Source organism: Corvus cornix, chromosome 15 (genome assembly GCF_000738735.6).
Source record: "Corvus cornix cornix isolate S_Up_H32 chromosome 15, ASM73873v5, whole genome shotgun sequence".
In the NCBI taxonomy this organism is placed as follows: Eukaryota; Metazoa; Chordata; class Aves; order Passeriformes; family Corvidae; genus Corvus; species Corvus cornix.
This window is the reverse complement of record NC_046345.1, coordinates 822,449-840,418: the sequence shown is the minus strand read 5'-3', so window position 1 is coordinate 840,418 and position 17,970 is coordinate 822,449. Positions and strand designations below refer to the sequence as shown.

General features: G+C 43.4%; 1 protein-coding gene across 1 annotated transcript in view; it reads right to left on the bottom strand.

Annotated features, from left to right (window-relative positions):
- Positions 1-16,313, bottom strand: part of TMEM132D (transmembrane protein 132D) — a 207,712-nt gene extending 191,399 nt beyond the window's left edge. The window contains exon 1 of the mRNA XM_010398418.3: positions 15,566-16,313. Within this exon, the coding sequence (XP_010396720.2) occupies positions 15,566-15,644 (79 nt within the window). The 5' untranslated portion in view covers positions 15,645-16,313. The remainder of the gene's footprint in view (positions 1-15,565) is intronic.
- Between the last annotated feature and the right edge of the window lie 1,657 nt (positions 16,314-17,970).

Sequence of the window (17,970 nt, the reverse complement as noted above, 5' to 3'; positions counted from 1 at the left end):
CCAGATATTCCAAGGAAAGTCACAAGGGAAGTAAATATTGCATTACTCCGATGCTTTAACTCATGTCTCAGCAGCCAATGTCTGAAATTACATACAGTAGGCTCCCCTGCCTGAAGCTTGCAAGAACACATGAAAAAACAGCTGCATGGAAACTTCTTAATATTTGAAAAAGGATTTTTTTCTAAAAAATGGAAGTTGGTCAGCTTGGAAACACGTCAGATTTAACAGAATGCCCTGCACATCCTCTTCTGGGGCCACCAGCTGGAGAGTGAATATTGTGATATTATCCAGCTCTGAAACAATGTAAGAGGAATTTAATTTTAGAAGGCAGATATGGATTGTTCTGTGTATACAGGAAGCATGAAAGCATTATTTGGGAATGATAAAAAACTGTCTCGCAAGATAGCACTCCTTTGTGCAATCCAGGGGAAGGGAGAATGCAGCTCAGTTCTGAGATCAATGAAAATCTCAAGAACAATCCGATCAATGTGAATCTCTCTGGAAAGGACATCAGGACGTGCTGATGTTCATTTGCCTCAGGGAAGGGCTGGGCTGATTTGGCTGCTTCTCTACAAACCCCTGAAATTCCTGATGCTCTAATCCCATTTTAGCTTTCTGAGACTAAACTCCTGCTGCACACAGGACTGCCACCATATTGCCTAGGATTTTATGGGGTTTCTTTGCTCTTTCAACAAAATTCAGACTTGGCTCTAACACACAAAAATGTGAAGAAACCTGATGACTGTAAAACTAATTCAAGACAGTTTTAAAGCAATCTTAAGTTCTGCATCGTGGACATGGGTTTGGAGTGAATTATGAACTTTCAGATATTGGTGACTGATCTGAAAGTGACTTTGAATTTCAAGACAAAGAAGTTCTGCCATCAGAAGACAACACAGTGAAATTGAATTTATACAGAGGAACAGAAATCCTGAATTCATCAATTTCATCAATTTCTGTTGTAACAGTAACACTTCTTAACACCACGTCAGCATCCCTAAACTCCAGACAAGATTCTATCCACTGAGCTGGGAGCATTTTGGTTCTTAAATTTAGAACCAGATGCTTCTAAAAATCTAGCCTTCATCTACAGAGAGAAAAAAAGCACTTGCTAAACAGATGTATTAATGCAATTTTGTTATCTTAAAAGAAGGAAAATAATCAACCAAGATAAGGACATTTCTGCATCACATATTTACTAAGTATTACATGCTTCCATGTTTTATTTTAATTATGTGGAAACAAAAGCTATTTTAATTAAAGACAAGGCCACTACACAAGCTAGAACTGGAAAGCTGAATGCCTTAAGCAGCTCTGTGGAGGATTTCACAATGTCTGATGATTGCGATCTATTAGCTATCCCTCTCTCCACAGAGATCACCATTAGCCAGCAAACTTGCCCTTTCAATTCACTCAAAGCTTCAATCTATTCCATCTGTGCTCTCTGAACCTTTCATTTCCAATAGGTTCAGGGTAATTCAGAGCAGCCAGGGAGGCTGACAAGCTCTACCTTTCTTTCACATCCTCAGGGCTCCATGCTGACATCTTCAAATGAATTTAGAAATAAATACAATATCACTGCTTTCACACAACAAAATCATTTATTTGAATTCCATTAAGGAAGCACACAGGTGTAATTAGGAATTGGGCCACGACTCAAACAGCCACTTGCCCTCACGCTGGTCTCACCATTCGCTGTAATAGAATAAAACCCTCCTGTGAACTCACAGAGTTTGACCTAAAGGCTGAATGCCTTAAGAATCCAGACGGCCAAAAAAGGTAACTCTGATGCACATCAGTGAGAATTTTCAGAGTCCTTGCATCTTACTGCACACACACCAACAGCAGTGGTACCTGTGACAGATTTACAGTTCCCACATGGAATTTGTCAACTCCTGAGTGATTCTGGTGGTGGGAGAGACGCAGGAAGCCCACACAGGATATGATGAGCCTTTAGAACTTAACCTGTTCAGTCACAGCACCAGTGACCACAGCTCTGCAACTGCGGCAAGGACACAAAACCTAAAGGAAGCTCCTGTGTCTCCCATCTTCATTACCAGCCTGCAGCCTCTGTCATCACTGCTGCAGAATTCAGCTCCTCAGAATTAGTTTGGCTGGATTAAGAATATAAAGATCATTTCCAAAATCTTTCAACTCACCCATCAAAATCCTCAGCATTCAAGTGTCCACTTAGGGCTGGAATATTGCAGCTGCATCCAAAAATATAAAGTGTGGTGATCACCACATTATCAACAACAGAGGGAGGCTTTCCCTCCCCTTCAAAAATTTCAGCTATACCATGAAAAGGAATTACTGAGGAAGAAGGGACTGATAGTATTTGTTATATGAAATTATCTAACTTTCATGGCTTTCCCGTGTTCTTCATTAAAATTGTTACCATACTCTTATTTAAAACGTGTCTTGTTTTGTAGCTGCAATGGGATGTTAGTTTGCTGACGCCTGTCAGCTGAAAATGGCAATTATAAAAATACCAAGTGATCACTGTCAAACTTTTTTCCATTTTGCCTGGTTTCTATGCTTGAACAACAGCTAAGGTTGAACACCACCTGGTTTCCACACTCATGATTTTTTCTGCAAGGGAATGAGAATGAAGAGGCCTGGGAACAGACTACTGGATGCACAGTTTGATGCTACAAAAAGAAAGCATTAATTGCAGCCTGTGAAGGCACTCAGCCCTTTTTCATCTCAGATCTGGTGAGCATGTGGCCTCGGGGTGAGATTACCCACAGTCCCATCTCTGTTGGAAAGCTTTTCTTTTTGGTCCGTTAGCTTTCCATCAGATCAAGGAGCTCAACCACCTCAATAGGCCACTGCAGTATTACTGGAGCTGGTTCCTGCAAAGAAAAACCCCAAACTCTGTAAGTGAGGAAAAAATATTAGTTTTCAGCTGTCTCTGCGAGTTCTCTGCATGGCTCATTACTCAACTGCAGAAATGGCAATGCCACACAAGAAAGAGAGATTGCAGCAGCCCCAGCTGAGGCTGGCTTTGCTCCTGAGCAGCCCTACCATCCACGTTCATTTTCAGATCAGATTCAGCCCTGTAAAGAATTATTGTAATTTTTTTTCTGTTTACAGCTTACAGTCTAGATTTAAGTGACCAAATTCAGCACACAAAATACAGGAAAGCACCACAGGTCAACTACTGCACCTGCACTATGCCTGTAGAAGTGGGGGTTTTTAATTTCCAGGAAAGGTCTGTCAGAACCATTTTCTACAGCCAAATTACAAAAATCCTGAACATTGTTCCCGTGAAGTTAGACCTTGACTCCTAAAGGCTTATTGTTCCCAGCTGTGTTTTCACAGCACTTAGCACAATTCTACTGCAGTTTCATTATTTCTTCCTCTCGAGCTTGTGGCATCTCCAGGAGCACACAATGCAGCATTTCTCTGGTCCCAGCTACTCATGCAGGGCAGAAGGCAAGTTCCATTGCGAGAGCTGGGCAATCTGCTCAGCTGAGAATGAAACAAAAGCCTTCCTGGTATCACCCTTGGCCAGCAGGTCAAGGGAAGACACTGAGAGTATTTGGAAAGTGGGAGAGCTTCCGTCATGCAAAGGATAGAATGTGCAGAGAGACTTACTACTATTGGAAGAAAGAGGTGAGAATTATGAAGCTTGCATGCACGTGAGAGTATTTTACTGCAAAAACAAAAGGAGTTATTTTCAACCACTGAATGTAAAGAAGTGACTGAGCATCAGTTGTTCTGATTTTCCTTTCAGGTGGGTGAAATAAAGTACAAACCATTTCACATGGGATTACTATGAAAATAAGCAAAACTCTATCTTGGCTGCTGCAACTTGAATTCAGCATAAGCAACATTAAGATTTATTTATTCCATGAAAATTTATGGTAGTTTAATATTTGTTTTAGTCTGAAACTGAAGGGTAAAGAAGTGATTGTGTCCTCTTAATTCAAATTGCTTTAATTAATGTGAGGGCAACTCTGCAGTTTGGTAGAATACAAGTTTCATAGGATAAGACCAAATATATGTGTACTGAAGACATCAGACCTGCCGGGATCGCTCTGGTGAGGGGCTGTGCACAGCCTGTCTGCCTGGAGCAGCCCACAGAGCACAGGTGTTCTGATTTTCTTTATCATGCAGCTTTCACAATCCCATCTTCACTATCAGTTCTTACTCTGCAGAGTAGTAGCACAACACAGAGTTCGATCTTTACTTCTTCTTCTTCTTGTCTTCCAACTTTCATAAATTTCTTCTTGCTTGCCCTCAATCTTGATTTTCTGGGCTCCCAGCCTAGATTTTCAATTATTTTCTGATAACTCGCAAAGGTCAGTACTAAAGTTCAATGTCACCTCTAAATCTAAGATTATATATAGTCTGTTCTCCTCCATGATTGCTTCCGTTCATCCCATTGCTGAAAACAAGACTTGGAATTGGAAGGAAAACAGTAACAGCACTGACCTATAAATAAGGGGGCAAGAGAAAGTGCAGGAATTATGGAGGGATTCACTTTCTGAGCATCTGAGAGAAACATTTATTCAGTTACTGGAGAAGGAAATGACGAGGTACTGGAAGCAACATTTGCTAAGGCCCAGTCAGATTTAGACGAGAAGGAATACAATGATCAACTCTTCCTAAGACACATGTCAAAGAAGGACAAAAGATAACTGAAACTGCCACAACAATTCCACAGGCTTCAGATGAGATTTTGATAGTGCCTGTTTGTAGGAAGGAGATAAAACAAGTGGGAGAATGTGTAATTTCTGTGACAAATGGATCAGACTGGCAGCAAACATCTGCAACAAGTCAAAGACAGGCCCAAAAGGGGCTGAGGAAATGGTGCAGAGGCACAGATGGGAAAATTAGGAGGGCTGCTCTTCTCAGGTAGAAAACACGAATGAGAATGTGCTTGTTATGAAAAAGATGATGGGCTTTAGCACTTCACAGTATGAACTGAGACACCAGAAAAGCCCTCTTACAGCAAATAACATCCTGCAAGACTCTTTTAGCATTCTGGGGGGAATTTTTCTTCATCCTTTGGTCTTCACTGTCTCCCAACAACTTTCCAGACAAGTTGTAGATCATAAATACCTAAGGGTTGGGGGAGCTAAATACCTGAGAAGTTATCATCTGACCTACTGCAACAGCAAAATCCTACAAGGTCTGGGAATGCTCCCCTCTGCACCTAAACCTGAACTCACTGCTCCTCGCTTAGGCTGCCAAAGCCCAGAGCTGTCAGCACTGCAGATATGCTGCCAAACTCATCGTTCTTTTCTGAAGCTGCTGAAAAGAGAACAGTTGAAGAGAATCTCTTCATGAACCATCCTTTTTATTATTATTGATGCAATTTGGTTATTTGATGAGGACCTATAATGCACACGCAGACATTCTAAGCACCAAGACTATAAATACAGGAACAAAGGGCTGCTATATTTAGTATTCTCCACTTACAAGCATTTCTCTTTTTTCAGAGTCTGATCCAAACCAAACTCGTAATTCTGATAGGAATAGATGGAGGGATGAAAGGAGCATATGACTGCATAGAAATAAAATGAAAACAAACAAATACATGCTTCAACAGTGATTATTGCACCATTACTCTGATCTACTGCTGCTCAGATAAAGAGGCTATATAAAAAGGCAAGAGAAGCCCCAGCTGATGCTGATACATGTATTGTAAACTGCTGCAGCTGAAACAGCAGGAAACATCTTCAGCAACATCCAAAGCTACGACAGGACAAATGGGGAAAAAAGGTACCAGCAGCAGCAAACACCGGGGTAAGACCACAGATCCTAACCTTAGTTAGCTTTACACAAACGAGTAACTAACAACAACAGACACAGAACACTGAGATACCACTCAAAACATCAGTCTGCTGGACAGCATTTGGGAAACGCCACCTTCATTGTCAAGGGAATTCATAGTGATATTTGCTTTGTATTTCTTCTAACCGGAAATTGGATCCAGGTCAGACTCCACGTAATTTAGAATAAAAGAACCTAAAGGCTAACCAACAGGATTGTGTCTGATTCTCTGTGTGTTCATAGCAAGTTAGCTCAGGAGTTCAGAAGAATCCAATTGACTCTCAATTTTCAAGTCCCGATGATAACATAAGGGACCAGCCAACATTTTCTTTCACCATCTCATTACCACCACTGCCCATTATGTTCACAACTTGCCAAACTGAAGGAGCTTAAAATAAACCCCAAAGACCTGAAGGGGCAAAGAAGGAATGAAATATTTCTAAGATCTGCACCATCTTCCAAAAAACCTGTTTTTTCATATAAGTGGTTTGCTGCATTGCTAATACCGACATTGAACATACTTTCTTTAATAGTTTATTAACACAGATTACAACAGAAATAAGTACAAAAACATCTTTACGACATCTTCTTATAAAAGGCTTTTTATGTTCCCTTTTTCATGCTGCTGTTTGGAAAGGCTTAGATAGCTTATTAATTGTAACATCAAGGGATGGCATCTACCCAATCTCTTAGAATATTTTAATCACACAGATGCTTTCATGATATCTTCATTTTTTTCCTTACCCCACTCCTCTTTCCTATTCTTACAGGCCTCTGAGCAGTTCACATTGTCCAGCAACCAGAATGTCACATTCCAATTTTTAACATGATGCTAGATGTTCTAACAAGATGCTAGAAATTAATTATTTTCATGTGGTGACACGTACAGCAGATGCTGTATAACTGCAAGTAAAACAGATCCTGCTCTGAACACCCCATATTCTGAGCAGACAAGACAGTTTAGAAAAAGGGAAAGCAGGGAACTGGAGTGGTTCTACAAAGGTTACAGAAAGCCAGTGGGTACCCTCACTCCTAAATCACCATCATGAACCACTACATTCCCCTGCTCTCGTAAAGAAGAGAACACTAACAAGGTTAAATGATTGCATTTTTGTAATAGGATAATAATACCTGACTTTAAAAATGAGATGGAAAATAATGCTTTATAAGGTCATTTAAAAAAATAAACCAGTACTATTAGAAGACCATTCTGAGATATCAGTCATTTTCCTACTTTAGAGCCTACCAAATAGAGATATTTCTGCTCCACAAAATATGAAACAGTCTGTAATCCTCAATTTTGCTGGAGACGCCAATGCTCATGTGTGGCTTGTCTGAAGAGATTTTGTTTATTTTTTAAAATACAGAGCATGCTGTCAGGGCTGTAGTACAGCCTGGCTCAGTGGAAACCCATTAAAACCACTTTGCTGGGCAGATGGTGTCAAAGAGTCAGAAGCACAGAACAGAATCCCACTGTGCACAAGTGTTCAGTATGCACGAAATCATCTCCTATCAGACAATGCTGCAGGGACAGCCAGCCACAAAGGAGAGAGCAGAGCACAGGAAAGTCAGGGTAGGCTCACAACCCAGAAATATGGAACATGATATGGAACAAGGATGAGGAACCCCATGTGAGCAAGGGCAGACCTATGCAGAGCACCAGATGGGGCTTTAAAAACAACACACTGCTTTTACTCACTGAAGGTGTAACTAGTCTTTGTCACTAAGAGGGACAGCACAACTCAAAGACTAGAATAAGATTTTGAAAAGTGTCCACTACATTTTGGACCCCCATCTTTCACACCCTGATTCACAGGACTGCTGAGCAGTTGGCATTTCAGTAGAACTTCTAAGAGTGGGTACAAAGGAACTCATCAGAGATGTCTAGAAATGGCCTTGCCACAGCAGAATTAGAAGATGACAAAGCTTGGTAAGTCACGTATCAGACGTGCACTAACGCAGCAGTACATTGTAAGGCTCCTTCTGCATCTGTTCCTTCTCCACTCTTCTAGAGAAGGTAGGGCACGTGTTTTCAGATGAGTGGCTAATCCTGTAGGTCAGCATAGCACCTAACAAAGCCCCTAACTTGGGGTTAAACAGATCCTAAACAGAGTGAAAATGAGCGTGAAGGTATTCGCTGTACTCTGCACCACGTGTGGCAATAAACTCCCAGTGTGTGTGCACCTCTTGCCTCTGCTGGGCACAATCAGCTGCTCAGTTCTGCCCCAAGTCCTGTACTGTGGACCACATGAAGATATCCTTCCTCATCTTCAGAGCTACAGACTTGTGGACCTGAGCAAACTAGAACCTATTTTTTTCTGAGAACAAGTAAGGATGACAGGAGTGTAACTGCAGGTACTTGGTGTATTTACAGTTATACAGAACAGTATTTACAGTTTTGCAGAGCTGGACAGTTCTTCCAGCAGTAGCTCAAACCACAATCCACAGAAACAGCACCAAGCCCTCGTTCAAAGCAGGAAAACCTGCCAATACACCCCACTGCTAGCAGCAAAGTAGCAAGTTAAATGTAGGAATTTGACATACACAGGAAAGAAAACTAACTACCCCATGTGTACAAGCTAATTAAAATTAACCAAGCAAGGCTGATTACATTAGGACAGAGATGCAACACTAAACGATAAATACAGATATTTCAAATATCAGCAGATGCAAATCACCATTATTTTCATGAAGACAAGTAGAATGAGTCACCATGGCTCAGCAGAAAATGGAGGATATAATTATGTGCTAATCCAGAATCTTTGGTGAGTGGATTGAAGACTAAGTGGGATTGTTTTCTTTCCTATATTGTGGGATGGATCAATATTCAGACACACCAGTGACTAGTTACCTCTGCCAGCTTTGGGTTCCTCCTCTTGCACGATGAATTTACACAATGTATACTGAAGACATAAAACCGCACTTTTAAATAGAAATAAAAAGCAAGTGATGTTGAGGGCCCACAAAATCCAAGGTTCTGAGACCATTCAGCATTAGATGACACTAAACTCAGCGTTAGATGAGACTAAACCCTGTGACTCGGAGGATTTTTTTTAGCATGCAGGACATGCAGACTCATCTGTGTGATAATCTGGACATCTGCCTTGCTCCTCAGCAAGAGATCTGCAGACTGTCTGCTCAGCAGTCTGCCTCTCTTGAAAGCAAACAGATCAAAAGACAAGATGTAGAGCATCCTGGTTCAGCTGGAGAGGAACCTCTGTTGCTCCTTAGTCTGTCTCAAAGCCGTATCCCCCAAGGGTAAAGAGTGTGTTGACACCTTTGCACACCTCTGCTTGGGGTGCTTGTTATTATTCCCCCTGCTGCTTTTTCAGACATAGCTGGCTAACTCATTTCTTTTGTGCTTTTCCTAGGAGCTACATTATTCAATATCCTTCCTCCTTCTCACAGTTTAGAATCTACATGGTCATTTTCAGATGTGGGTCTGGTTTGCTTACGAATCATTACCACAGCAAATTTTTGAAGCACCTTAGCCAAAACAAATCTTACTGGCACTGTGGAAGATTCTTTATTTGCAAATAAGACCCCAAAATACTACACAAACCAAATCAATTCGAAGTAACTTTAAAAACAGAGCCAGATGGGCCTGTGAGAAGGTGAAGTGACTACAGGAGGAGGAAAGAAGCCTTCTATTTTGTAAATCTGGGGAAATGTGGCAACACTGATTGAATCCCAGTGGATTCAACACTGAATCCACTACCAACCTTTTATACTCTGTATAAGAAACAAAAATGCATTTTACTGAACCACTGCCAGGGAGACAATTGCCTGCAACACAGAAAACTCCCTCAAGAAACCTTTCTGGAAACCTTGATTAAAAAAACCCAACAGTGAGGGTGTGAGAACAAACAAACATCCTCTGTGTGTGGAAGGAAGCCTCTGAGGCAGTTAATTGACCCCGGAGCGCAGATGCCATTAAGTGACTGGCAGGCTACTCCTGCCCTGCTTCACTGAGCCACTGCTCAGTGTTGATTTAAGTCAACCTCTGCTGTAGTGGATTAGAAACACTCACACCAGCAGTGGCTGTGTCTGAAGCACCGAGGCAACACCAAACAGCTCACAGCAACACTTCCAACTACCACAGTTAGTCTCACTACAGTGGTTTTTCTCAGCCCTTTCAAGGAAAAGAGCCATCATTCTGAGAGAAATCCAGACCATCTTACACAGAGCCCTGGTTTTGGTATTGTCACAAAGGTCTTTGTTTACAACCAAACACAAACTGGGATGCAGTCTGAAAGCAGCCTTGTTACTTCTATTTCCTCCCCTCGGTTTTTTCTAGCTTGCACGCAGAAGGTTTCTGGCACTGGTTTCACAACACTGCTCAGATGTTCTATGAATCACCACTGGTGTGTGGGCTACACACTGAAAAACACCACTCCAGAAAACTGTCTACTCTGAATTAAAGCCTACTAAAGGCAATGAAATCCCCTCTACTGACTGCGGTGGGCTCAGATCACACCCACTGCGGATCAATAGATGGATGTAACTCCTTCTGTCACGGAGCTGTAGTTACACCATCCTCTGGGTCAAGTTTAAGTCACAATACCAAAGCAGAAGATGGAAGTTTGCATAGATACCACACAGGCTGTACTTGGGAAGATGAAGAGTTTCAATCCCTTGGCTCTGTGAGGCCATCACCAACACCTTACACTGGAATTAAGTCTATTCAATAAAAGAAGAAATCATAGACGTGAACAAGCCAATCCTCATTGTACAGTTAACTGTGGCCACACTTCACCCCCAGGGTGGGGTAGCCTAACATCCTCAAATATGTACTTTAAAACCGCTCATGATAATTGGTGTTATCTACATGTCTCAGAACTACTTAAAATCCACTTCATTTGGAGCTGCCATTAATAATGCAGCAGGCAACATTACAAAGACTGGTGAAAACCAAGTAATTTAATGTGCCACTTTATAAACCAAACTTGTGATGAATCTCAGCTGCCTCTTCAGCTTTCCCACAATCAGTCTGTCTCGAGTCATGTTTATGTATCCTAGGACCCGTGAGAGACTGCCACCAGACTTGGCATCCACAACCACCTCAGGAGCTTGATCTAATGTGAATGCAGCATGAAAAATCAGATTATCTTTTGATTCTCTCCTTTATTAAATAAAACTGATCTTTATTGAATAAAGCTGCTTTTATTAATATCTAAAACATTGGTTGGTGTCACAGAGCCTGCCAGTCCTAAGGAACTAATAAAAGAAAAGACAGAAGTAAAAAATGAGAACATTACAGGGAAATACTAGAAACCAAATCACATTAAGCCAGTATTGCAGCTGAAAAATAAAACATGGGTCTAGCTGAATGTTTTGTTTAGTCTGAATTGTTTTTACTGAAAGAAAGGGAATCAGAATGGGGCTTTTGCCTCAAGTACTCTGTGGCAAGAAACACAGCAAGAGCAAAAAAGTGCAAGTTATTTTCCCCTTCCCTTGTCTCAAACAACTTCAAGTTCAATGCAGCTGGGACAAAGCACAAAAACTTTGGTTTTAAAGAGACTGCTTGAACCTTAAGCTAGAAAGCTTTAATTTATTTTGGGGGTTTTATAGAAAACTTTCGGGGTTTTTGCCTGCAGGCAGAGCTTACAGGAAATAGTGACCACATCGGTACTTTATGCCCACCTAAAAGCAGCAACCACCACATTTTCTATACAGATCAGCTACACAGCTGGGGCAACAGCTGCCTGTGATGGGTCTGTCCACAAGCAACACCAGCACTGTTACTTTGAGAAAAGGAATGTGTGCCTCATCATCACAATCAAAATCTGTCACCATGAACTGTAATTCAACCCTGAACTCCTGTCTAGCCACCACCAAGATGGAGGGGGGAAAGGAATACATCTCTTAACTCAAATAAAACAATCTTTGATTTTAATCCCGTATACAGAATTATATCCCATTACTGACATACTACCACTGTTCTAGAGGCATGAACTCCAAAGCAAGTAGTGCTGAAACGCAGTCGTTGCACTCCTCAGCTTTTCATTTTCCACGTTCCTAAGTCCACTTCAATGCCAGCAAAGACCTGCACATCAAGATCTCTGGGAATGGCCCACAGCCTTCTGGCAGCTGAGGGGTTCTTTGTACACCACTACCCCCACGATGCCAGGGAATGCACGAGTGACTTCCTACAGAACTGCAACTCACAAAGATACAATACACTACAATTCTAAGTGAAGGGCAATGTGGACAAAATGACATATTCTGATACCAGCAGAATTGCACAGAAAAAGGCAAAGATGGAGCTTGTCCACAATGAGACAAAAAAATCTACAGTATAAGACCCAGTGGAAATCAAGAGGGTTCAAAGAACAGTACAACATGGATAATTCCAAAGGAAACAGGAGCAAGAGCAGTTTCAAGCCAAATATGCAAATATTCCTCTCCTATAGTGTAACCAAAACTAGACATTTGGGGGTTTGGTTTCCCTGTTTCCCCACGCTCACTTGCTGTAATAGATTTGCATCACTGCACATGTGCTCTGCACATCTCTGGCTATGGGGAACACCCTGAGGGGATACAAGGAAATCCTGCCTAATATGCTTGCCAAGCCTCCATTTCAATAAAATTGAGAGAAAAAGAAAATCAAACCAGCAGCTCTATGGCCTGAGATGTCATTAGAGAGCAACTTGCAGGAAATTTCTGCCCAGGATGACAGAGAAGAACACAAAATGCTCAGCAGAACACAAGCAGGAAAAAAGTCACTGAATTATTTACTTGGGTTTTTACTGTCAACCTAAACTTGAAATTTGAAATCAATGAAATCTGGTTTTATCTGATGATATTCATAATGAAAAAGGCTCCTCAATCTTTAGTCTCACAATATACATCTCAAAAGTATTTAGCATCTTAAGGGAGATGCTGGTTTCATTCTGGACTTAAGCCAAGCATGGAACCTGGAGCCCAAATAAAGTATTGAAGTTTTTACTCTACTCCAGTGGAGCTGATGACTTTCCATTTAAACAAGGGAACAAAACGTCCACGTTATTGTGCCTCTTGTATACAGTCTGTTTTCATTAACATCAGTGGGACCTGGTTATTTTTCGACTGAAGATTTCCCAATAACTTCTTTTCACCCTTGCTAACAAACAGCAAAATGCTGAACTGACTGAGGGTAGGCATTGTCCCCTTAGGACTGACTTAAGAAAACTCTGCTGAAGACAAAGCTGTGAAATACAAGTGCCCCAGAACTCCACTTACAGAGCCTTATCGCCTCTGCCCTTATACACAGATATATGATTAGACTGACAGTGCATTAACACACATGGATTATATCATCACTGACAAGCTGGCCTGGTAGGAACTTTAGCTCATTACTGGAAACAACAATTCATTTCTCAGGCTGGAGCTCTGCATTTTACGAGATAAAAGCAAAGCAAAATCACAATGGTATTCTCAAGTCTTCAACATTATTACCTGAAAGATTTGGAACTGTGCAGTACAAGGTGTGTTGCCATGGTTCTGAGTAATCAGCAGCAGCCTTATACACAACAGACAGCTGACTGCTGTTGCATGTTAAAAGCTTTTGTATCTCTTTAGGAAAACTTTGTCATCGTGTCATAAATGAGAGAGTTTTTCTATTAGCAGCAGCAAAGCATCAAAGAAACATGCCCTGTAGCAGTAATCATGCCTGATTTATTTTTTGTCTGTTTATCTTACTACGTGGAGGGGGGTGGGAATCAACCTTTTACACTGTCAAGTTCATACTATAAATCTCAGGAACACTCTGGTCTTTTCAGTGTGCTAAGGCATAGCAGTGCAGACGGAGTCTGCTAGCAAAGGAAAAATAAACAATTGCATTAAAGATAGATATCTGTATCACTGAACAGCAGAGTCCTGGCAATCACACAGTAGCAGTGTCTTGGGTATCTGAAGTGCAAGATCAATAGCACAGCTAGGACCAGTAACTCTGGTGGGATCTCGTGTGTCTGGTTTCATGGAATCACAGGATTCTTTAGGCTGGAAAGATTCCCGGGACTGTCGAGTGCCACTGCTAACCCAGCACTGCCACATTCACCCCGACCGTGTCCTCAAGCACCACATCTCCACCCCTCTTAAATCCCTCCAGGGATGGGGACTCCACCACTTCCTGGGCAGCTGTGCCAGGGCTTGACAACCCTTTTGGTGAGGCAAGTTTTCCTAATACGTCTTTCAAAAGATATATAAGTAACATTTAAGAATAAAATCACATATGAACGCTGTAATTGCTGAGTTGGCAATAAAAGAAATGCTGTATTCTGTAAAACTGAAATGCCACTTTTTCCAATCCTGGAACAAGCTGCAATCTCAGTCCAACACTATGTTAATGCAGTGTTAAGGCAGCAAACTGAAACACAGCAAAAGCCAAGGGAATGAAGAAGTTAATTCTCTTACTGCTCTGTTAGCCTATCCGAAGTACTGATGATATTGCTTATAATAAAATACATCATTTACAACCTAGCTGGGCAATCACAAGCTACCAGTGTGCAATGTGAATGAAGCAATCTCTTGAAAACACTCTGACTTCTAATCCCTGCTGCTAATGCATTTCCATTTGCAACTTTAGAACAGGACTTATGTAGGCACCGCATTTAGGGAACATTTGAGAAGACTTATAATTTTGTTCCTTTCTTTCTTTACCTGTTCTAAGGAAAAAAGGAGGAGGAGGGAATTTGATACAGGGAACCACCACAGAAATACACAGCTATGTATTTTGCCTTCTGTCAGTAAGTTCAGTTCTGGATAAAAACTAATTAGTAAAAATAACTCACGTAATAAAAAGAAAAGTGCTGATCTCTGAAAGTGTAAAAAGGTGTTAAGAATAACTAATACCTTTTTTTGAAAGGGATATTTATAAGCAGGACTCTTTAACAGTATGTTTGCAAAATCACAGATTAAATGCATATGCTCTTTTTCCCCTCTGAAGACTAAACCACGTGAAAACTTTGTTTTCCTGCCAAAATGTAACTGCTGATGCACAGCATCTGCTCGGTAGAAATGTATATTTCTCCTAATTTATATTTCACAGGAATGCTCGAAATCATCTAAATTAAGTATTGCAGAAATGCATTCACCTTTTGGCTGAGGCCATCGATGAACACTTCTAAGTTCCAAGGTAGCTTTAAATGCACACAAAAATATGTGCACTGTCTGTGTGCTGGTTTTCTGATTCGAACTGCAAACAAGCTCGAGGGCTCCAAGAAGGAATCACTGAGTTGTCTGAAGTGATGCCATCAGGACATTCAAACTCCATTCAGCATGCAGGATATCAGAGACCTGCTACAGCATCTCATCAAAGCTTTTAAATGTTTCACTAAGTACCTGTTTCTCTGGTCCAGTAAAACCAGGTTGCCAGTCAGTCTGAGATACAGGATTTTTAATCTAAAAAACGGCACAGAAGATAACGGTGGGGGGCAGCCAACTCCAACAGCTTGGACCTCTGGGGACTTCAAATTTCTGTATCACAAACTCTTAGTAATCCAAAACTGAGCTATCAGCTAAGCTCAGCAGCAGCATCTACTACCTGATCCAAAGTACAGTAAGGAGGTAACAAATGCCTCAGTAACTGGAGACTGTTTGTCGTAGTCGACCAAGGAAAGATCCTTGCACTCAGGATTTCCCATCACATCATCTGTGTTTCTGACTAGCACATGGCTCCCCCCAAGCCTTTCCGGCTTGAACTGTGGGTATCAACACTCAAGGCATTACAGAGAGAGAGACAAAGGCTGGCTATGCAAAATCAGAAACAAGATGCAGTGAAACAGAAGAGATTGAGACTTACCTTTGGAAAAAACTGCTGCCAGGCTCAAGAGGAGAGGTGACAACAGATGCCCCATATTGCTAATCCCAGAAGCACACATCCTAGGGTTTGTGGAGCACTTAAGGCTCAGTTTCACAGACTTTGTAGTCAAAATAGAAATCGGTCAGCTGGAGAGGCTACATTTTCAGAAAAGGTCATCTGGAAAGCGCAAAAGGCATTTCCTTCGGAGAGAAGACTTCTTCAGCTTTAACCCTCCCCCTTCCTCCCTCCTTTCTTCGAAACAGATGATGCCGTGAAAGAAAACCCCTCTCCTCGCAATAAATGAAAAGGAATCAGCTTTGATTCAGATGTCGGTGCGGAGCCGCAGCTGCCCGAGGCAGGAGAGCAGCCCCGTGCCCGGCACCCCCGTGTCCGTGCCGGGCGCTGCGCAGGGCCGGGGGCTCGGGGGCAGCGCTGCCGCTGCCGGCGCCGCTGGGATGCGCTTCACGCGGGCAGCGCCCGCATCCCGGCGGAACAGCACGGCAGCTCCCCGGGCGTCACCAAAGTTTTCCTTTAGGTGATGCTTATCAGCCCTGAAATCATCCACACAGGCAGGGCTTGGTGTTGCGCGCTCTTTCTTTCTTTTTTTTTTTTAAGTTCTCGATTTCCTCATTGACTTGTTTGACTTTCGGCACGAGAGGGAGATCACGGGGAGAAGGTCACGGCCAGCGAGGCGCTCAGGGCTGCCGGGGCCGGCGGCGGCGGCCGGCGCGCACCTCCCGCCCCCGCGGCCCGGCCCGCCCGCCCGCGCCGGCCCCGCCACATCCTGGGGCTGCCCGAGGGACCGGCTCCAGCCGCCACCGCCGCCGAGAACAACAACACAGCACCGGGAAACAAATAAATAAATAACGCCGGTCCAAGCCCCGCCTCAGCCCCGGCGGCCCGGCAGCCCCAATCCCCGGGCAGCGGGGCGCGGAGCGGGGCGGAGCGGGGCGGGGCGGGGATGCGCGCACCGGCCCCCCGTGCCCAGCGCTGCCCGGCTCCTGCCCGGCCCTGCCCGGCCCCCGCCTGGCCCCCACTGCCCAGCCCTGCCCCGCTCCTGCCCGGCCGCTGTCCGGTCCCCCCGGGCGCGGCCGGAGGTGGCAGCGGCGCCGGTCCCGGGGACTGCACCCCGGCTCATCCTCGGCGGGCTGGGCAGGGCACAGGGCAGGGCAGGGCACAGGGCAGGGCACAGGGCAGGGCGGGGCACAGGGCAGGACAGGGCAGGCCGCAGCTCAGGGCAGAGGCGGCTCCGGGCGTGCGGGCAGGCAGAGCATCCCTGCGGCCGCAGCCGGCTGCTCCAGCAGCATCCCAGAGCCGCTCGCACGGACGCGCAGCAGCCTCCCTCCTGCCGGCACCCAAACACCGCATCCCTGCGGCTGCCGGGAGGGATGCGCTGGCTTGAGTGTGCTGCTGCACGTTGCGAGCCTTTGGCTCCTTCCCTCATCCCAATTTGTCGTGTTTTCAGCTCTCCCCAAGCCACTGCAACAGTAGTAAGCCAAATCAAGTGTGGTGCCGGCGGAATACGGAAATAATGTGAAGGGTGCGTAATGGAATACTCCGTACATACTGCAAAATCAGCAGCAAAAATACCTACATTTCGTCTACAATAGTGTTCAGAAGTGCTGGGGGGAAATAACTGACCTCAGGTTTCCATTACAGAAGGTATCAATACTAACCCAAACATTTGGTCAAGCATAATAATGAGATTTGTATTATCCTTGGCAGACAGAATTGAAGCAAAATGCAATTTACCACAGCCCAAACAAAACAAAACAAAACAAAAAAAAGGAGCTACAAGAATCTATAGTCATTTTCTTCCTTTGTGGAGTACTTGTTTGGGAGCAATAAAAACATTCGTCTGTATATTAACATCCACAACACTGAAGCTGTAAATAGTCTATCAAAATAAGCTTTGCACACTTTCTGTTTGCCAACACTGAGAAGTACATGATTACCCATGCAGTGAGAAAAGGCTGCATTTTGTGTGGTGGTGTGAATTCATTTTAGAAGTTCATGTCAGCTTTGGAAGGATTCCCAGATCCTGAGATGTTCCCCAGAGCTGAAATGAAGCACACCTCTAGAACTGCCTTGTACTGCAAACACAAATGTACCAGCTCAGAATATCCCCTACCTGACAGAAGATAAATACCTGTTATTGACAGATGCTGTGGCCAAAACCTTGCAGTGTTGTACACCATAGAAGAATTATTATTAAATAACACTCTGTCCCAGACAAAACAGTCGTGCTCTGGAGGAGGAAGTCAGTGTTCAGCTTCATTCAGTGGCAGGGTGGAATGTGCTAGGATAGCATTCCAGTTAATCTGTGTTCTGGTGAAAAAGCTCCAGAAAGAAGTCTATGCAAAGTATGAAAAGTGCAAAGGAAGAGCTTTGTCTCCGGATACAGG